This window comes from Anolis sagrei, chromosome 2 (genome assembly GCF_037176765.1).
Source record: "Anolis sagrei isolate rAnoSag1 chromosome 2, rAnoSag1.mat, whole genome shotgun sequence".
Classification (NCBI taxonomy): domain Eukaryota; kingdom Metazoa; phylum Chordata; class Lepidosauria; order Squamata; family Dactyloidae; genus Anolis; species Anolis sagrei.
Genome location: NC_090022.1, coordinates 65,145,882 through 65,169,128, shown reverse-complemented (window position 1 = coordinate 65,169,128; position 23,247 = coordinate 65,145,882). Strand labels below are relative to the sequence as shown.

The 23,247-nt window shown below is 39.1% G+C and overlaps 1 protein-coding gene across 3 annotated transcripts in view; it reads right to left on the bottom strand.

The window, feature by feature from the left end:
• Positions 1–1,168: 1,168 nt before the first annotated feature.
• Positions 1,169–23,247, bottom strand: part of VGLL4 (vestigial like family member 4) — a 131,480-nt gene continuing 109,401 nt past the window's right edge. For all 3 annotated transcript variants that reach the window (XM_060765940.2, XM_060765939.2, XM_060765941.2), the window contains 3 exons: positions 13,003–13,225; positions 6,734–6,857; positions 1,169–4,019 (listed from right to left, as the gene is read on the bottom strand). In XM_060765940.2, the coding sequence (XP_060621923.2) occupies positions 3,745–4,019; positions 6,734–6,857; positions 13,003–13,225 (622 nt within the window). In that variant the 3' untranslated portion in view covers positions 1,169–3,744. The remainder of the gene's footprint in view (positions 4,020–6,733; positions 6,858–13,002; positions 13,226–23,247) is intronic.

Here is a 23,247-nt window from a genome sequence, read left to right as displayed (position 1 = left end):
TTTGGGGGGAGACCCACAGACTGTTGCTGGTTGGTGCTGGGTGAAAGAGACCCACAGTGCCGAGTAAAACGGCAGCCACAGCTTGACTTTTTTCCCCTGAGGACACACAATACCTAAAGCAGAGCTATGCCTCAGCTTGCAGCATGCACAGAATGACTGGGATCTGATGGGGGAGCCGACCTTGTTGATGGGGCTGCCCACACCTCTTCAGTCACCTCCAAAGTAGCAGCTGTCATGACTGGGCAGATGAGAAGGGCTGCCCATCTTGTTTACCGCTCTGTGCCAATACGCTACATAGCCACGCCTATGTCTTATTTTTTGGGGCATGGCTTCCATTGTGCAAATGCTTAGAAATCCTGCTACGGCTTATTTTATGGCTATGACTGATTTTTGGAGAAACACAGTAGTACACCAAGCAATTAAAATGTTATCATTAGGTCCTTTAAAATTAAAAACCAATGGTGCTTTTCTTGGAATAAATTGTTTCCCATGTGCCAAGTACCCTTGGCACCTAAATGAATATTGTGGGTTTTTTTCACACTTGAAATGAATTAAACAATTGTCAGAAGTTGACTTCTACTCCAATTTCTCAATGACAGGAACTATGGTGTAAGAAAATGTGAATTTTGAAAAAGTACCCAAGGTCAGGTGAGTGAGATCATATGCAGCTCTCACCGGCAATTGTGGTCTTCTACTGGAGTGAGGAGGCAGATGCTCTGTTGCAGGAAAAAGCCCCAAAAGCTCCAAAGCATTAAACAAATCACACCCAACAAATGTATGCTAGAGCTGTGTATTTGGCATGTATCATTGGCATGATATCATGGACTGAAGGTAACTGAGTAAAATTGCTCATCTTTTCCAAAAGAAATGGTTTGAATACAATAATAAAGAAAACCCAACACCACATGCTCACATTTATGAGATTTAAGAGCACTTTATTGTTCATTAAGGCTACTTTTAAGTACAAAAAAAAGATGGCCTGCCAAACCGTTTTTTTAAAAAAAAAATTGCCAGGTGAAACAAGGCCACAAAAGAATGATATATTACAGATTTACAAACATGAAGAATATTGTTCAAGCAGAACTGTAGATACCGTGGCTCTGTGAAAAGAAAACCCCAATGCTTTATGTAACAGTGAGGTTAACATCCCTCTTCTTGTTCTCACCCCCCCCCCCCCCGCCCCAACCTTGGCTATCATAAAATAATTACATTTCTCACCAGTATTTTCCCTCCCAACCCACGTTATGGTATATGGGACACACCTTGCTGAACTCATCACCCTAAGTGTGCTCAGGAAGTATATCCCTCCCCGCGCCCTTTGATAGAATTTGCTTCGGAGCCTTGTGTGGTTGGACTGAGGGACCAATCCCCTCTGCTTCACCACAGACCCATTTACCTATCACAGATAAGTAAATGTGCCTTTGTAATATTGTGCTTCAAAGAAATGTCCAAGGAGTTACATCTCCCACAGAGTCCATCTACAGACATTAGTACTTTCCTGTTAGACTGCTCAGTAGCCCGTAGCAACAACACACTAGTGGCTATTAATTGCTAATGCAGTGTTCTTATAGAATAACTGTGTTCCTGCACTTTTACTGTATTACAGACATCTCTACAAAACAAACAAAAAAGATCAACTTTTTTTCTCCGGACCAAAAAAAATAAAATAAAATAAGAGAGAGATGGAGAGAATGATTACAATAAAGGAAAGGGAAAAAATTAAATAGCTACATATCATTAACAAATTAATTGTTCCTCAAAAAATACCTACAAATTTCTCTGTACATTCTTTACGCACAGCGTAATGATGGTCTTAAAGTTATCTATTTAAAATGTGTGTGTGTGATTGTGTGTATTTCTGCAATTGTCTTAGAGGGAGCAGGGCAGTGAATGCCAAAGGAGACTGAGCATTTCACCCGCCAGAACGACAACCATGAAATGTGTAAAAGGGTGACAAGGGAAGAGCTCTTTTTCTGCTTTTGAGATTTGGCAGCCACACTCACTACGGGAGGAAAAAATGGAAACGACCATCTTCAGGCCTTTTCTAACCTGCCCCTTTTTCATATTTAATACCATCAATATCCCCCCCCCCCCCCATATGAAGACTATTGTGGACCCAAATCCTGCAACACGCTCCAGAATACATCACATGGATCTCTGTCTTTTCCCTATTCATCAACTCTCCGTAGAGCCAGTCTTTTCAGGTAATCCAGTATTAAAAGGCCTACCAGTTTTAACTGTCATGGGGATGGTGGAATGTGTGGGGTATCCATAAGGAGGGGCCAAATTGCTGCATGAAATAAAAAGCTGAGAAGCTCATGACTATTGACACAAATCTGCTCTTTATGCCTGCCTCTTGTTACCTAGTTAGTGGCTATTAATATAGCAAATTATATAAATGCAAGTAACACCTTTATAAAAGATTTTTTTTCTTAAATGGTGGAATGTATGGTGCCTTGGCCTAGATTTATAAGCAGCCTCAATAATCAAAATGATTGCATTTCACAATCTGTTGTTCAGACAACATATTTACTGATAGCAACTAGTTAGCTTACACACGAAAAACAAACACTAAGTAGATTTGCATTAAGCAGTTGGTGCTGCAGAGATGTTAAGTTGGTTATTCTGTAATAAATGCCATTAGAGCATCCTGTACCTCACAGCACTGTATAGCTAATAAAACCGCTCCATTTGAGGCCTGACCGGAGGCAATTGTCCGTGGTTGCTGGCTGCTACTAAAGTGAATATCATCAGATACAAATATCAGAGTACAACTGTACCAGCAGTAAGTCTATCTACGACTGTTACTGAAAAAAATATATAAACTAGTTCTCAACAAAGGCTATTAAGTATTATATTTCTTACTGTCTATACATTAATAGATACCAGCTATTTTTTTCCATAAAACATGCATCTTTTTAGCACTATTGAACCCTCTGACCTCAGCTCTATTCTAACAAACTGCAGTGTGAACAAAATTTAAATGCCCGTGGGTCAGTCAATTATGCAGTCCAGTTGCAAGCACTAAAGAGAGAAAGACCTATAACCTGTATGAGACTTCCCCTTCCTAGGCAAATGTTGCTTTTTTAAAAAAAATGTTTTAAAGAGAGACAGACACATCATAGTCTTGACTTTGTTCCCCTCCCCCCCCAAAGCAGTTTGCCCACAGAATATAAGCATCGTGCGTGAAGTTGCTATGCAACTCTAGACCTCCTCCAATAGTGCAAATCATACACAACAGTTCTTTTCAAGTATATACATAAAACGATACTTCACAAAGGGAGAAGAAAGCAACAGAAGTATCAAAAACCAGACAAAACTCTACTCTCAAGAAACTAATCAAAGCACACAGCGTTTGGGTCAACCAACTGTACAGAATGGCTTTTTTGCTTTTTCGCCCATTAACTTGCATCGGTGTCTTTTCTTCCTTTTTTTGTTAAAGAAAAAGGGGCAGCGGATTTGCATCAGAGGTTTCTTTGGTAACTGAAGCAGGAAAATAAGAGTGCTACATAACTGAATAGTTCCTGCTATCATCTTTTAAGGGAACATGAATAATAATAAAATAAAATAAAAACCAAGGAGGTTACACACAAAACGTGTGCTGAAAACTAATCTCTCCTATTCTCCCTCCCAAATACTTTTAATTTTTTTTAAAAAAATTGAAAAAAATGTGAGCACTGTTCGAAGCTCAGTCAAACCATGCAAATTCACGTTTGGATTTTTTTTAAGTGTGTGGTCCTCTCTTCATGAGACGACAGAAGGTGAATGATTATGATTGACCATGTGGGAGGAAGGGGGAGAAGAGGACTGGCCCCTCCTGGAGGCAGATTCGGGGCTGCTGGATACGCCATCCTTCGCAGCTTTGATCTGAAGCCATGTGTCTCCAAGTGCTTTGGCAAAGTGGTCGTCCACAGAGCCAGTAATGGATACAGAGTTTGTCACTGGCTCTGGTTCCTTGTAGTTCTTGCCAAGACTTCTGCGGAAGTGCTCTTCCACCACTGGATCGCAGGCAGTGGTACCTATATGTGCACGGGCCACAGGAAAGGAGGAGGTGGAGAGGGGGAAAAACAGTGTTAGAAACCTGCAACTAATAATGCTTATGTCTATATATATATATCTCTATATATCTATATAAATAAAAATGTATGTTCGTTTGTGGGCTTAACATAATTCAAAAACCACTGGACGAATTGACACTAAATTTGGATACAATAACACCTATCAAGCCAACAAGTGACCATCCCTCATAAAAACACTGAAAACACAGCAGAAGAGACTTATAAAAAGACAAAAAAACCACCCCAAAATTACATTACAACGCATGCACAAAACCACACACACACACACACACACACACACACACACATATATGCAAAAACACATATGCACAGATTGGGCCACAGAAACATGTGGCAGGGGATGGCTAGTGTGTGTGTGTGTACACTCAAATATGAGTCAAACAATCGACTTCTTTATGAATCCAGTGTAAGTACTGTACTTCAACACTTATCAAGAAAGAAATCATCCCTTTCCCTGAGCTGAGAGGCAAAAGGTGAGAGATTAGTCTATCCCAGGAAAACAAAGAAAGCACTGAGTGCTTCTACTTTCTCAGCATCCTTTGGGGCAAAACATCAAAGTACTGCCGTCACCATCATTTTCCCACCCAGGCATTCCAAAAGGCCAGAGTTGGCACTGTGATGGTTTTCTGTTAAGTTTCTCCCAGGATGGACTAAGCCCTCATATTTTGCCACTCTTCTCAGAGAAGGGGATAGCTCTTTTTTTCATAAGTTAATATTGTAATTTAATTTTTATTTTGAAAGTGACCACTCCCTTCTTTGCCTAGCATACACCCCTTGAAGGGACACTGACATTTCTCCCTCTCTGCAGAATGACCCTCAACGTATCCATGGGCCATATCAAAATCCATAATTTTGGCCCCTAAACCTGCTCTCAACTTATACATGAGAGAGCATCCATGAGTATATATGGTAACCAAAAACATGTATACATTTCCATGCAGTTGTGACTGCAAATGGTAGAAGCACTCATTCAAAAAAAAATGTGATTCAGTCCAGCAAAGAGGCAGGGAGAGGATAAAATAAAATTTCTGTTTGGAGAAGTTGCTGCCCTGCTATCCTGAACTGCTTGTGAGTCAACTGAGCAATCTACTCTCCCAACAGAAAAGGGTTTTGGTGCCACCTCCCTCTGCTGCCTTGCCTCTGCCACTTATGCTACTGCTTTTCCACCATTGCCTAAGCAGAAAAGCCACCCGGTAAGACTGCGGCCACTGCTTTCATTAATCATTTTTTTCATTCAATTTTGATGTTTCTATTTATATAATTTTGACTTAATACACTTATGATATTTATGATTCTAGTTAATGAATGTGGCTTTTTCAACAGTAAATCAATCTCAAAGAAAATGATTACGGAAAGAGCTCAGGGGAGACAAAAAGGCATAGCCAAATTTCACCCATGTCCCTTAGAAGGTTTGGGCAGCTGAGTAAATACAGGGATTTGAGGGACAAGGAGGTGAGGATGCTGAAGGATTTCAAAAACATATCCACCCATGAGCAGAATGACTATTATTGTCACTGAAAACCAGAAAATCATACAGGCTTTAAAGAATAGTTCTAGAAAGGACAGGTATGGTTTCACACACAAAATATGGGATAGTATGGATTTTTTCATAAGATGACTTTTGAAAGGCATTCCTTGCCTTTGTTTTTGCTCTTCCTTGCCCCCTTTCCTCTACAAAATTTGCTCTTCCACAAATAATTTGCATTCAATCTGTGTTAATATTGGCACTGGATTGGATCTACAATGTGCATCGATGCTGTCAAATTCATGCTGTTTGGCATCACTTTAACTGCTAAGGCTCAAAGCTAGGATCCCGGGATTTGTAATTTGGTGATGCACTCTCGTAGAGAAGGCTAAAGATCTTGCAGTTCAAATACCAGGATTCCATAGCATCGAGCTATGGTACTTAAAGTGGTGTCAAACTACCTTAATACTAAAGTGTAGGTGCACCCTCTAAAAGAGGCCCACCAATGTCACAGTGATTTCAGTAGGCTTCTCTGCAAGACTGTGGATCTAACTGGCGATCAAACATCCTCAAAATTGAGGGAGTTAAATTCAAAACTATTTAAATTGCACTGAAATCCTATTAAAATGTAAAGAATTAGTCATGACAAATACTGGTTCTGGGTCCAAATGAGGGGGTGAACAATCTCCCTTTCCTTCTCTAGGGCCTGATGCTCCATGTAAAAATCTACCCTTATAATGACTTGGCACTCATGCTGTCATATATCTCTATGAAGCGACACATCTGTAGTGCATATGTACACATATGTGCACACAAGACAGTAGATATAAATCACATCTCAGTCTTCTGAAAATATATTCAAAACTACTGAAGCAATCCTAGGTCTATAGTTTCCAGGAAAAAAAAGATTTCATTAAAAATGGAGAATCCATATTTTTCTCCTTCAGTTCATTTTCTGGGAAGTTCTGGCATGGCTCAGTCTTTCTGCTGCCAAAGACATGGAAGACAATCCCAATAAAAATTCTATTCCAGTGTGCATTTAAGTTGACCTGAGCCTACTCTCTCCCTAAAAGAAAGAAATAAGCTTCTCCCACTGTAGTTTTAATTTCTTACATATGTCAGAGATAGATGGCCATGCATAGATTTCAAGCTCTTGGAAGAAAAACTATGGCAAGAAAGCATTACTTACTGCTAGATGGTCTCCGATAACTGGCTGGCAGGGCAGTGCCACATCCACTGTGTGCAACTGGACAGTGAGAAAGGTTACAGTTACGATTGCTTGCAGAGGCACAAGTGATGACAGATGGACGGTTCTGAGGAGCAGAAGAAATGAATAGGCATTAAACACAGTTGCTTCCCCAAAGAGAGTGAAGAGTTGTTCATCTCACTAGCAAAAACAACACAAACATACACACTATACTAAAAAGTCAATATCCTGATAGCGGCAAGTGACACCTAGCAGCACAATAAGCTAGCTGAGAAATATGTAAAAATGACCAGCATTTTATTCAGTCTAACATGTTCAGGCACATGAAGCTCAGACATATTCAGAAAGAAAGGATCTCTTCAGAAACTTGATGAAGAGGAAGTATGAAACAATTATTTTAGGATCGGGTTATTAAAGACAAAATATGATGAACAGATTAGAGTAGTATTTTAAACTCGCACATGATATAGAAAGCATGACATGCTTCCAAAGGCTGGTTCAGTTCATACTTTATGCAGTGTGAATAGCCAGTGAAGGTTCTCAATTGTACCATCACATGTATAGACAAGATGTGGATTCTGCAGTGACAAATATGGCTGGCACTCATTGCTCTGCTTGCAGCACAGGAGATAGAATTGCTGCTTGCCATATTTTTGAAATGTTTCAGATCTCTCCACCATTTTATTACATAAAACAAAGCATCAAAAACAGTAACATAAAGGCAGTGAGTCAGAGCAATTACTACAATTACATGGAATAGGATGACTGAACAAAAGTGCCAGCGTTAAATCCAAATTATTCTAACTGTATTTCTAGGAGTCATCAGCTAAGCAATATGGCTTCTTCTTCTTCCCAACAAATCACTTCAAAATAGCACTGGCCACATTTGTGAAAAACATTATCACAAGTGTACACACTAAATCCTCCCCACAGAAATAAAGGGGTAAGAGAATAGGCAATGCGTATTTGTATTCCAAATGAGAAAAGCTGATCAGATAAAGGGCTTAGTCTTGTCCAATCCAGCTCACACCCTACTTGTGAATGATAGTCCTGCTATGTTTCAGCACAAGCAAAGATTGAATGCCTAAACCAGGAAAACACAGTATCTGAAAATACAGTTTCCAGGAGAAAGCCAAAGCAGAACAAGGGAATGCAGCTACTGAGAAGCCACAGCCCCTTGAGAACCACTCCTAAAGACCAGCCAGGCCAGAAGAGACAATGAAGCAGCTGCCAAAAAAAGGCAATCTTATGTCTGGTTTCTCTTTGGAACTTCAAGTTATACTTACGTAATGTTATTCTATCTGTTTTCCCACCACTGTGGCACATTATTTGGCCCAATGTAATGGTATCTGGATATACATAGGCTGATCTGGGCACTGCTCAGAAGGTGGAACTCAACAGAAGAAGGCTGTACACAGCTTCCTGTTCCTTGTAATGTGCAGGGTCTTCCTTTCATATAGGCAAGGACATGCGCCTCACGCATCGCCTGGCAGTCAGACAGTGAAGGAATGGAAGAGAGGAAGGAAGAAATTGATGCCTGACTATTGCTACAAAGAAGTATTTGCCCAGGCTTGCAGGGGCAGGGAGGTTGAGCACCATCTTCTGACTAAATGTCCTGCAAGCAAGTCCTCTTGTGTAGAGTTCCACCTCCCTCAGAAAAGTCTTGTTCTACCTATGTACATCCAGATCTTATATTGGGACTTTATGCAAGCAATTAACACAATTTCAAGGTACTATGTGAAAAGTCATAATGTAATCTACATAAAATGTGAGGATTTATATTTGAATTTTACAGTGCACACTAAAGATGATGAAGATTTTTTTCAGGCCAAGGAAGTTTAAGGAAGTACTAGAGTGGAAGTCATTCAGCTCAACCCAAGTGATCTACTCCTCCCTGTCCCATGTATCCAACCATTTGGAGCTCATACATTCTCCTGTTTACTCATTCATACATTCCTGTTTACTCATTCATACATTCTCATGTTTACTCATGTTCTCTTTTTCATCTCCCCCACATAATTAACCATCCTACAACTTCAGTAAATACACAAAGCTCCACAGACAAGAGAGCACAAAAATACTTTCTCCCCTTTCCCCAAATCATTACCCTCTTTGAACACTGATGTTGCCCTTCTAAGCAACATTTTCCTTTTAACAAGGACTGCTAGGTATGCATTCCCTCCTCTATCTGAAGAATTAGAGAAAGCAGCTAAGAAAAGAGTTGAGAAAGGAATGGCTGAGAAATGACAGACGTCTTCCACAATGACTGAGATCTGGCTAAAAGTGGGACCAGAAGCAGGAGGAACAATGGTTTTATGATGGAGGCTTCTAGCAGGAAGTACAGCTGTAACATCAAAAATCTTGTGCCAATGCAAAAATGAAGAAAACATCTAAAAATACACTTGGCTACCTTACAAATAATTGACAAGAGTAAAGACAATACCCTGGAGCTTGGATTGAAAGACAACACAGATCTGGACCAGCCCATGGGTTGTAAATTCTGCTAAGAAATGTCAAAATATCGCTATGAAAATTCCTTTAATGCACCCCAAGTGTAGTTCACACCCCAGACCAGGGATAGGCAATAGAAATATCTTGTTTGATTGTCTGCACATGATGACCGAGTCTTCTGTTTAATCAGAGGAGAGGACAACACAATTAACGTGAAACACATCTTGAGATTCTCTGAAAACTACATTGTTAGTCTTCCATAGCATTGTTTTGAATCTAAGGAGATGCATGGATGGAAATTTGCCTTTGCATCCAAGGGATACTCCATATTAGTACATACCATAGACAGAGAGGAAGAGTGAGACATCTTGCCTCTATCTACGCAAGATTTGGATAATCATGGAATTGCCACCAGAAAGGAAGAACATGTGATATAAGTGAGTCTTCAAGGTCAAGCAAGGTGCAGTTAAAGGAATTCAAACATTCCAGGACAGGCTAATTGCCAAAGTCAACTCCCAGATGTACAGGGAAGACAATAACGGAATGTTTGACCTAGTTAAACAGCATACTTCAAGGCGGACACTTTAAGCATTCTAGCAGCAAGTAAAAGAATATAACACCTAGATCTAAAGACTGTTTTCCAAGGGAAAAATAAAGGAAACAATAGATGAAGCAGGCTCAGTAGCTGAAGATTCAGGAAACAAGAACTATGTATGCAAACTTCAAAATAGTTTTTGGGAATTAAGCAACCTTGCAAGAGCATGGAATGATAAAACCAATGCTCATCAATGTGGGGTTCAGTCAAGAAAAGTAATTCATCAATTTTAATATCAATTTTATTGGAACTGTACACCACAGTATTGGCAGCATGTGTGTATCTGATGAGATCCACTCCATACTTTTTACTGTGGATTACAAAGTGACATCTGTTGATAAATTGATTTTGTGATATGAAAAAAGTGAGATCATAAGTCATGTGTACAAGGAGAAAAAGGTGAAGGTGACATCTATTATTTTGGAATACAAAGTGAAGGGGAAGAAGATGGATGTTGTCATCTCAGTCCAAAAGAAAAGAGAATGAGACTTTAAATGCAAAAAATTTCAACTCATCTACAGTGATACATTTCCTCGCAACAGATGTCAATAGTGAAGCTCTACCAAGCAACAAACAGTACAGGGAAATGATTTTACTCTCTAGCAAGAACTATTGTAACCACAAATTTGGTGATAGTGAAAGTGAGTTCACTATTTCATATTAAACGGCAATTCCTAATTGGTTCTGTCATAAAAATTGCCATTAGTAAAATAATAATGAAATTTTGAAAGTTTTGTTAGAGTTCTGAAATTTTCACCACCAGAACTTTAGCAACACTGTAGAAGCAAAGCACCTGCACCCTCTAGATTTGTAAGTACTTTAGAACTATTTAGAACCATGGATTGCCCATGCCTAGTTAGGATTCTCCTGTCTGTTGCTTTTTTGCCATGCCTGTTCTATTTCCTTCAAGATCAACATTCTCAGTCTTGATATCACACACTTAATATTACTTCTTACTCTTAGTCATATAGCTGGTGGTAGCAGACCACATCTTTCCTCTGATGTAACTCTCTAACAAAGCTTTCTTTTCTACAAAAATTGTATTTTGTTGACGATACCTATTATCAACTTGTACTTCTATAAATTCTGGTAAACATGGGGTCAGGGACCACATCCTGCTTGAGATAGAAGTCCTACCAATGCATTTTTGATTGGCTTACAAAATGTCACCTGTTGCTGAAATGACACATGAACCCTGGTACAGGTTAAGAACTATTAAATGGAATGACTTGGTTCTTAGGAGTAAGTATAAATGCCAAATGATTAAGGTAGACAGTAGTAGAGTCCAGGTCCTTGATCCTTCTTTCTAGGTTTAAAACACAGACACACACTAATATATACACTTGCAGAGCAACTGTATTATTTAATACCAAGTTCACACAAAGCATCCTGAGAAAAGATTATATTTTAGTTTCAGATCAAAGATTCATGGGTCAAATTTCAACCAACTAAAAACAAAAGCAAGAGGCTGCTGCTCTTTGTTCTCCTTCTGGGGAGAACAAAGACATTTGAATCTTTCTGAACTGGCAGCAAAGTCAAATATACTGAGCATTGTCAAACAAAGGACAGGAAGGAACATTAGGCTTGCCTTTGCATCATTCATGGCAAGATCAGGAAAAGTGCTTAATTTACATATGGGCTATGCAATCGCCTCATACAGCTCTGTAATGAATGGAAGATTTGCAACAATGCTGTGTGCTGAACTGTGTTTGTAGTGTACCTTTTCAACGAACTTCATTAGAATTTAGTAGTTACCCCAACATTGTTTTTCTAGGTGATGTACAAACAATTATAGATAAAATGAGATAAAAGGCACAACTATAATACAGTAAAGCTACAACTGAAAACCGAGATGATTAGCATCTGACAATACTGACAAAGCTCACTGTCACATCCAGTTTGGGAAAGAGGCAAGCATGTTCCAAACACAACAAAATGTTCAAAAGATCTGCCCATAATCACGAGGGTCCAGTCCAGTAAAAACAGCTCTTGATGTACTCTTAGAGTGGCAGGATTGTCTGCCAAGCGAAGAAACAATAGCAAGACTTATCAAGAGCCCAAATGTCGTCAGTGGAAGCCTCTCCCTTCCTTGTCTGTCATCACTGAACCAACGCTGGAGAGGAGGAGGTGTGTGCAGTATATCAGCAGTTGAGTTTGCACAATGGATTATGCAAAATAATGCATCACTTGATAATACAATCATGTTGTAAACCAAAAGGTTTCAGATCCCATCCCAGATATATTTACAAGACACAAGAGTGGCCAAGGAAAGCATGAAATGCCTTTCAACTGCTAAATAGAAACATTTGAAAATGATGCAGAAGGAGCTCATCAAATTCTGAAAAAGTGACCTTAATGTGCCCAAAAGCAACATTCGGGGCAGAGATAATGATTGCATAATGATGTGTCTTTGTGAACAGATATGTTTGCAGCTAGGCCTCTTGTATATCTCAGTTCATTTAGGCTGCAGTTTATAATCTTCTACTTGTTTTAAAAGACTAGTGGAACAGAATGAAGAGGGGGGGGGGATAGTAAACTGAGGGAAAACCAGCACAAATGAGGAAAACATTTTATCTATATCAATGGCCATTTTCCTAAAATGAAAATATACCCAGAAAGAGGATCGAAGTACGAAGGATCATCAAGACCTGCAGCAAAAGAGGCAGTGTTTTGAACCAACAACACTGCTTATTTCATGTGGTTGAGCAGATGTATTAACAGCCTAAGAGTAGGTGTTAGAAAGGGTTTGTGGGTCATCAGAAATAAAAGGGTGGCATTCATTTTGGTTTGTAAAGTCCCTCAACCGTGCAGTCCCCACACCTGCAATCTGAAATGATGCAATTCAGAATTCATTTTATCTAATCTTCTGTTTGTACAGATCAAGCCTATATTTTGAAAGCTTCAGATTACCTGCAAACAAGGATGTGGTGCTTTCAAAAGATAGCGGAAGACATCTAGATGACCCAAGGCAACACTGACAACCAAAACTCTTCCTCATTTTTTACCCTCTGAAATTAAGACAACACCCTTCCCCCCTAAGAGGATTCCTGCATATTATTTGAAAAGAGATTCTTCACTTCCATGGAGAGCCCATAGCTGACAGAGAGATACATTCATTCTATCATTCTGTCTAACTGTCTGTTGGCCTATCTATACATACATACATGCATACATACATACATACATCCACCCATAAGCCAAGTACCTGCTGCCGTTCCACTGATGTCATTGTAGGAGTGAGGCTTACAGACCGGGTAGGATCCATGCTGTTTTTGGTCAGTGCTAGAGGTTGATCCATGGTTAAGCTTGGGATTGAGGCATATATGTGATTAGCATGAAGACTCATTGTTGGTGCAACAGCCCGATCGATTGGACTACGACTTCTCTCTCGGTGTTCTTTTCGGTAATCCCCATTGGCAGTCTTCATTCTACAAGAAAAAGAAACAGATTATTACAAGGGACACTGTCCTGGAGACCAGGAAAGGTTTCCATGTGGTTTTTAGTTTATCCAGTGTCTTCAATCAAGACCTAAGAACGAATTTTATATAGGCAGTCTTTAAAAAATTATATAGGCAGTCTTAAAAAGGTAGCAGATCGCAATAATTGCCTATTTGGATAGGTTGTAAATAATAATAAACAGTGATATATGTCATGTTTTGTTGTTTATTCATTCAGTCACTTCTGACTTTTTGTGATCTCATGGTGATATATGTCATGTTTATGAAACGTTTTCACCATAACACACATTTTATGTCCTCATGCTATGAACACTGTCTCTCATAAAAAATAGCATATGTAAAGGCTTACGGACAGAAAGAAACTATGCCAGTAACCAGTGGATTTGACTACTGAGTAATGAAACAGTTATGGAATAATGATGCTGCCAAACTTGATAGAACACAGCTACTTTCACAGGAGAACATGCTGTGTTTACTTATTCAATGCTGTGAAGTCATTTGGGAGTTAATTTATTTCAGCAGCTCTGCTTAACTTCAACAAAAACAAGGTTATTTCACTAAGATGGTAATTATGTGTTGTAAATGTGCTTCAATGAAAAAATATATCTAGTTTATAAAATACTAGTGCATTTGGTACATGATCATTGTAAACATGGGCTATTTCTTCAAACAAACACTACTTATTTTTAAAAAAATAACCTTTCTAGTTAGCTGATGTCCAACAGAATAAAACAATAATTAAACATTTACATTCTCTCTTTCTCTCTTTCTCTCTTTCTCTCTCTCTCTCTGTGGAAGGATGAATGATTTAAGGTGTCCGGCACTCTACTGCAGTGGTTCTCAACCTGTGGGTCCCCAGAAGTTTTGGTCTTCAACTCCAGAAATCCTAACAGCTGGTAAACTGGTTGGGATTTCTGGGATTTGTAGGCCAAAACTCCTGGGGACCCACAAATTGAGAACTAATGCTCTACTGTCATAATTTGAAGGGAAAAAAAACACATGGATGAATTCCTATGCATACTGTACATATCTTATTTGTAGTGCAAAAAACACTTTAAAACAATGCAAGAATTAAAATGAAGAACCATGTTAACAAATATAAACTTATTAGTGTTTTAATAGGAAGTGTGGGCCTGCTTTTGGCTGATGAGATAGGATTGTTGTTGTTGTGTGCTTTCAAGTTGTTTCTGATTAGGCTGAGCGAGGGCCGGGTAAATGACCTTGGATGGCCATATCCAGCCCTTGGACCTTAGTTTGAGGACCCCTGAACTAGATACTGAAAGCAGGGTTCCCATTCTCACAACATTTGCTTTTTCGAAGTTATATAACCAGCTATAGACTAAACACTGTAAAAGGTGACCTTCCTCTTGCTAACCTTCTAATGTTAGGGTGGAACCATCATCTTTATTTTGCACTTAATTTTGGTCCATGTTTAGGTAAGCAAGAATAGTGGTCACTTTGCAGGAAACCCTGCCTGGAACACAGTGGGGTAGCTAGTCTATTAAGTCCATTAAATTTCACGGTTCTTGGAGATGAGAGGAAAATACATAAAACGGAAACATCTGCGTAATATGGAGGACTTGGAACAGTCTTCCACTCACAGAAGAAATAATCCCCAGAGCACTTCTGTGTTTTGTGAGGCCATTTCAGGCTGGCTTACTGAGAGCAATGTCACATTTATCAACCAAGACTTCTTTGCTCTACAAACCCAAGGGCATCCTCAATTCTACAGGGTATTTAAAAATGATAGACCCTGTTTCAAAGCAGTATATTTCACAATGGCAACATGTTACCATTTCACAATATGTCCTCAAATTATCAGTACCAACAACAAATGCTCTTTTGGTGTGTCAATGCCAAAATGCCACGGAAATGTACACCACAACACAATTACACTACCTAGAAGCCAATATTACTGAACTCGGATTATAGTGCTTTGACATATTATGAGAAAATGTGACTCAATAAAAAAGCTAATAATATCTTGGCTATCTGAAAAAGGAAAGACTGTGTTCCAGACGGACAGACTCAATCTTGGAAGCCACAACCCTGGGGCTGCAAGACTAAACAGGGCTATTGAGGACAGAGTGACTTGGTATTCATGAGATCTCCATAAGTTGATGTCAACCTGAATGCAGCTAACAAGAGCAGTGAGATGGCAGTTGCAGAGGTAAATGTGCTACTTGAGATAATAGTTTAGAAAAGAAAAAAGTTCCCATGTCATTCTGTTTTATACACAAGTACATGTGATTTTATATTCAGCCAAATTCACCCAACTGGAAAAAAAGTCCAAGACCTCAGTGACTGCCCATGCAGAAACACTTCACCACCATGTGCTGCTAGTTGGCAGCCAATGTTCTGGAGAAACAGATCAGAGAAAGCTTTAGTTTCAGATAAAGCCCCCTGTACTACATTTCTTTCTTAAAGGGGACTTTTCAAATTAATGTTAAATCCTATTTTACAAACTAATATCTTTATGTTTCCATAGGGGTCACCATTTATTGTTCCTTTGCCTTAGTATTCTTCTGTGAAACCTGAGCTAAACTAAAGTTCATAATGACCTCCTCTATCAGGATCTTATGGAACATACAGTCTAAAAACACATGCATTATACATCTAGCTACAGAAGAGAGGTTTATAACTTACATGTTAACACACTTAACTGTGATCACTGGATGGTTCTAATCAACGTAACATCTACTAATAAAAGGTAGTATCTTACATATTAACACACCAAAGGTATTACAACATGACTCCCAATATACACAGTGGATAGATTCCAAGACACTGATGGATCCCATATACACTGGAGGACCCAGAGAGGCTTTTGGGGGGGGGGGGGGGGGGTGGAGCAGGGGTAAGTGAAATCATGGATACTGAATCCATGGATAAGGGGACCATACTGCACCTGATTTTAGTCATTGTAAAGCATATATTTATTTAGCTAATTTTATTGGATGCATCTCTATTGTCACCTTTCTTCTGATGGGCTCCAATGTAAATTGCTCTTCTCTTTTTGTCCTCCCAAAATAATGTGAAATAGGCTGAGAGACTGCTCCAGGGTTATCCAGCGAGTTTTATGGCTAAGTGAGAATATAACGTGAACACCCTAAGTCACAAATGCAATATTCCAGCCTTGATATTATAGTGACTCATGATGTATTTTATTAATATACCTGATGTTGACTGTGGGAGTAACCAATGTGTCCATGTACAAACAGATCACATGCAAGCTCTTGGCTACTGTATAAGCCTTTAAGTACAAACCAGGCTGAACCCACCACCTCGCCACTCTCTCACACAAACACACACACAAACACTCACATACAGTTCGAAGTGTTTTGTACTCCCTGCATTTTAAACAGACATTGTTTTCCATCATTCTCCTCAGTGAATCACAACCCAGTCTTCATTGCTTACTCAAGCATCATGTGCTTAGATGGATGACATACCAAAACCACACACATCCTGGCTGCTAGCACCAAAATGCAGCAGTTTTTCTTCTTTGTGAATTGGAAGCAATGTTTTGAGCCTGTGCATTGAAAAGGTTCAAGTGGTAGTTACGACACATTGTCCTTAAACGATTCTTGTGTTGCAGAACTGTTCATGCTGGCTCTCTGTTTACTGGAACAGTGCAATGGGTAATTCACACCCATCCTGGATAAATTACTAAGTTTGCCAACTGTTTAAGGAAAAAGGGAGAGCTAGAGAGAGGCCCAGAGAAGGGGACTGTTCCACTTGTGCTTATTTCCAGTGCACTGCTTTTTTTTAAAACCAAAGAGCAGCCAAAAGCATTACTGACATGAAGCTAACATCTCACAGTGCCTGTTTATAAAGGCTTTATTCAAGTAGACCCTAATTTGAGGACACACACATCATGTACGGTATTTGATGTAATTTTATAATTCACAATACACAAGCTAAGAAAGTCTAGTGCTAAAAGAGAAGCAAATGAAAGGAACACCACTGTTCTAAAGTGAACCAGCAGAATTTACATCTGAGTAAACATCCATGGAACAGTGCCAAACAGTACCAAATTCCTCTTGTGAACTCAAAGGGAAAAGGAAACACAATTTTGGGAAAGTTTTGACTGGTTGGTTGCTTAGAGGCATGTTGAGACAACCCCTTGCTTTGGAATGCCTTCCTAACTTTGTCTGGTACTCACACTCTTTCTCCTTCAGCAATAATACGTTTTTCTTCTCTGAGCTCAATGTTTGGACTGGATCTAGTGGAGACATATTGCTAGTGGAAGATTGGGGTCCAGAAAAATCTGGAGTTGACAATCCTGAACTTGAAGCTTGAGAGCACTCAACAGCTGCTTTTTGGATAATGTGAAAGGCTGAATTCGAGGGGATTACACTATGCTCAATAAAGCGATACTTGATCTATTCCTTTGATCATTTAGGTTTACTGTTTCATAATTTTAACTGTTTTGATTTTATTGGTCAAGATTCCACATCACCAAATTAATTGTGAATGTATAACTAAGTGTCATCACTCACAACCTACCGTAACAGTCAGCAGTTACTCTGGAAGATGGAGGTCAGTTCTGCTGCCAAACGGACCATAGGAGGATAAAGTTCACTGGGGAAGAGGCCTGGAAAATGTCATTCTGCTGCATCATGATCACCAGCAAAACAGACCTCCATCACTCAGAGCTGCTCCCTGGAGTTTTCAGGTGGGATTTGTGGTGTACTTACAATCATGGCAATAATATCACAACCATGAATCAGGATGTCTACGCCCCACACCACTGAAGAAATTATACTGTTTAGCTGGTATTGTACCACCTGACATCCGACGGGAAGTAGCAGCCAATAATAAAAAGACCAAGGCAGTGACATCTCCAGTTCATCCTCTGTTCGGATATCAGCCAGCATGCCAATGGCTTAAATCAAGAAACAGCCTCTTAAGATTGAGAGAGATACTCGAAGGAACACCACAGCAAGCAAGAATCCAAAAGTGGCAGGTTGGACACTGGAGGACCTTCTCACAGAGACAGCAGAGGCACTCCAAGTGGGCAGCTTCTGGTCAAAGGACATTTAGCATAATGCCAAGTTTTTAACTTTGTGTTTTTAAATTAATTTTAACTGTATCCTCAACTTGCTTCTGACACGATGAATAAATAACCATGAATATGAAACATAGTTGAATACATAATATTTCTCAAACAGATATCTGTGTTAGTTATCTTGCAATATAAAAATGCAAAAATGTGTGGGGGACCGGCAATGTTGCAATACCTTTAAGTCTAACTTACTTGTATTATAGCAGGAGTTTTTCTCAATACAAGCCTTTAAAATTCCATACTGTATGTCCCAGAAGGCTGAACTGTTCTGGAACTGGTTAAAAAAAAGCAGTCTCAAAAATATTAGAAATAGCAATACTCCAAACCCAGCTGTAGAACAGTTCAGCTTTCATTCACATATAATACAGAATTAAAGACTTCAGTCCTTGAACGAGGAAAATATAATGGAAGACTAGAAAGAGAAAAGTTGAACTGGATTCTGTTCACAAATTCCAATCCATTAACAGAGGTATGAACAAAGGCAATTCTCTTTATGTCACGCTCCATGCAAGAGTCCCAACTACCACACATGTAAGAAAAAGGCATCTTCTCAGAGAAGGTTTTGAACCCAAAGAAACTAACTTTTGTTAAGCAGATTTATTGTTTTCATAGGTCCTCCTTTATATGAACATGAAGCAGTTACAGATCCGTAACTCTGTGTTAGGAATCTAAAATGTGATACAAAATACCAGCCATGATTATTTTCATTGTTTGTATTCAAGAGCAAAGGAAACCAACTTATGCTTTAAAATTTCCTAGAGTAAACAATTACTTGTAACTTTTCAAATATTTTCTCTTTATCACAAGCCCCTGCCTCCCAACCTTTATTCCCAAATTCAGTATATTATCTTTCAAATCGCTATTAATCCTTTAAATAGAGGAGACCAATTCATGCTTTCTGTTGCAAGATGAATTATCAGTGTATTTTGCATGCTGTATTTAGGTTTCTATTTGAACAAATGTTATGTCTTGAAATAAACTGAACTTTATTCTCTACTAAGTAGGCTAAGAATACACAAAGGAAAATGATACAATCTCTCCTCCTTTTGTTGTCCAATTGTTGTATTTCAACATTGAAAGTACAGGATAAGGATATATGTTTCAAGACTACACTGTATGACCAAATCAGCTCTAGCAAAAAAAATGGAATCAAAGCTGGCACAAGCTCTACTCTTTGGCTTCCTTAGCCATGTTTATAAAGAGACAGGCCAGTGCTCTGTTTTCATAGTCACCCTCAGGCTGGGTACACTGTTCAGTAAAAGGCCACCAGAATTTCATATGCCAACCAGAAGCTTATTGAGTAGTCCGTTAAATAATACTTTCCCAGAGTCAAGTGTTGAACATCCCAGCCTCCCACACAAAATGAATTTTCCTAGTATGAATTTCAGGCCCACTTGAGTTTAATAGTCAAAGTTTCTAAAGAGCCAAAAGAGCCGAGAGTAAAGCCAACCAGAATCAGGATGTGGAGACAGACGTTAGTTTGGTGTTGGGGTGTGTGCGCCCATGCATGTGTGCAATGCCTCCTTAAAGCCAACTGGAAGGACGATGTCCTTGCTAACTGTGTCATGAAACTTGAACCACTTGGAAAGGCAACCATTTTATTATACTGCTCCTTTCTGACACAAGCAATTAACAGGCTGAGAGAGGAAATGAGTAACGAATGCGTTCTCATTATAATTAAATATAATTATTATATTACTTAACATTATCATTGATAATGTAATTGATAATAAGAATAAATTATAATCAGATTATATTGGAATGGAGCCTGGAGACAGACTAGTAGCCAGTGGAACTGTTGCAACAAGGGAGTTGTATTTTACAACTTGGCTGTAATTCTTTTCCTTAACTGAAGTTTCAAAGGCAGTTCCACATAGAGCGCATTACAGTAATCCAGTAATATGTATTCCATATAAAATCACTAAGCAATCGTTTCTTCTACTACAGTTAGAATAATTGCAGTCGGAACTCTTAGATACCTGTCCACGTACTCAAAAATGTTGCAACTAAGTAGACTTTTTAAAAGGATATACTTAAAAGCTACATTTTGATCATTTCATTTTATTCCTCTGCTCCTATGGTGCTTCTTTCATTTTAGATTTGCTCATCATAGGGTTTTCATGGTAGGATACTGCTGCTCCCTTTTATGTTGCATTAAAGAACAACTCTCATTGTGTCAGAGAGCTTGCTGTTTTCAAACAGCTCTTCTACACATTTAGTCAACCCTCAACAAAAGCCTGATTGATTGTAGAAACCTGACCCATGCCAAAGCTACTGTCAGTATAGCCTCTTGCTTTTATGTATTCATATATGGAGCGAAGAATCTCAGAATTCTAAGCTAGGTTCAGAAAAGGAAGAGGCACTTGAGATCATATTGCAAATACATGTTGGATAATGTGGGGCACAAAAAATTGAGAAGAACATTATACTGTGTTTTATAGATTATAGGTATACTGTACTCCAGTTAATCAAGTAGACATTTCTTTTTAACAGAACATTTAGTACCAGAGTTATAAATAATCTGAAAAGAACAGTAATAAATTCCTATACTACAAAAAAGAGAAGCCATCTCACATGTTTTGGCAAACTTTTTATTTAAAACTAAGAGTATGCACATGTGAAATGGAGGGGGGGAAAGAGATCAGATAACTGTGTGAATAAACAAAAACATTTTAACGTTTTTTAAATGTTTCTTCCAAAATGCATTCAGATATTTGTTTTCTTTCCACCAGCTTCCAGTTTTTTTGCACGATTTCCATACGGATGGCCAAACATGGATCTATGTATTCTTAACATATTTTCTCCATTTCTCTCTCTTCTGCTGTCCACATATCGTCAGTCAGGGATCTAGAGGCTGCTGCTGTATAACTTGTCTATTGTAGGCAGGCCACACAGCTACAGTAGGATCAGCCAGCAGAGAATCACATTCCTTCCTATCGCAGGCTTCTTTTCATTGTTCACTGCAGACATGCTAGTTCAGGCAGGGGCAAACTTTGGCCCTCCAGGTGTTTTGGACTTCAACTCCCAGAAATCCCAGCCAGCTCACCGGCTGTTGAGAACTGAGGGAGTTGAAGTCCAAAACACCTGAGGGGCAAAGTTTGCCCATGCCTGAGTAGTGCAACGTAACAGCAAAAGTCTGTGATTTGCAGTTCTACTTCACCACCCTCCCAGTGCTGATACTGTTAAAAGAAACTTTCAGATAGACAAAGGGTGAGGAGGAAAAGAGGCACTGGATGAAGGTAAGACAATTTTGTAAAAAGGAGCAACTTGTCAGAGGCTTTGTTAACTGAGGAATGCCTGTAAATGCCTTTGTTGTTGTACAGCATGAAAAACGATGGGTCACTGTCAAAAAATGGGAAGGACACAACATTTTGTTGTCCTTATATTTAACTTATACACAGTACAAGAGAGTACTGTCAGGATGCAATATGAAGATACATATTGTTTTCCAACTTGTAAATGGGTCATGTGAGGCTGAATTTTATCACTCTATATGAATAATTTATCAGCATAATATATCATATTGATAGCAGAAGTAGACTCAGAGGAAGGAGACATGAAACCCAAGGGAAAGAACATCAACAAATTAAGATATTATTATTATTATTATTATTATTAACTTTATTTGTACCCCGCTAGCATCTCCCGAAGGACTCGATGCGGCTTACACGGCCGAAGCCTCAAACACAATACAAAAGAAAACATAGCACAACAGTAAACAAAGCAAATCAAAACAATTAAGCAAAATAAACCACAATGACAATACATCAGGACACTATTAAAACTGGTTCGGCCGGCGCAGTGGGGTACAGGGATTAAAAGTGCTGAAATGGCAGGAGGAACGTAGGATTAAAGTGTGGTGTGCAGCAACATTGGTTATGCTAAGGTGCTTCTAGGACCTGGGATGGGGATTCCTAGTCTGGGAAGGCACAACGGAACAGCCAGGTTTTTAACTTCCTTCTGAAAACGGCTAGAGTGGGGGCCTGTCTGAGATCTTTTGGGAGGGCGTTCCAAAGTCTGGGGGCCGCCACGGAAAAGGCCCTGTCACGCGTCCCCACCAAGCGCGCTTGCGACGTGGGTGGGATCACAAGCAGGGCTTCTCCGGATGACCGTAGCGAGCGTGTGGGTTCGTAGATGGAGATGCGGTCACGCAGGTAGGGTGGTCCCGAACCGTTTAGATATGGAGTCAAAAATTCAGAAAAAGATTGTAACTACTTAGGGCAGTCTGGCAGATAGACATCTCACTTTAAATACCAAATGCAGACTCATTCATGCCACAGTATTTCTGATTTCTATATATGATTATGACAGACTGAAGAAACATAAAATTACAACAAATAAATTAGGTGCATGCACATTTATATCACTGTTAACTTGAGAGGCAAGATACATTTTGTAGTGATGTGTTATTATATTGCCCTCTTCCTATAATTCACAACATTTCTGTGAGACCTAACAACATAAGCAAATAATACATACATGAACAGACTAGCCCTTTTATGGATGCCCCATTCAATCTGCAATTGACATTTTAGCTACTAGATATAAACTCAAAATGAATATTTTCCATGTATTCTTAATGGTTCCGGCCAACAAAAAGGAAATAAACTGATGCACTTGATTTGTTTTTATACAAACATAATTATCCTCCAAAAGGCCACCCAGTAGTAATGATCCAGTAGTTGTCTGAAACATAACTTAGAAGAACTGCAACAGTTGAAATCCATGCCAAGCATTCCTTAATTTTGATGGCTCCATTCCAAAATCTATCTATCTTAGAACAAAAGGTGTGACAGAAAAGGGCTGCATGAAGGCCTTCATTTTACATCCTGTGTGCAATTTATTGTTGTTCAAGTACTTTCCTAACTTAGCGCGCAACAGAAGCCAAAAAACACTGCCTGACAGATGGCAAAGAAAACTTGAG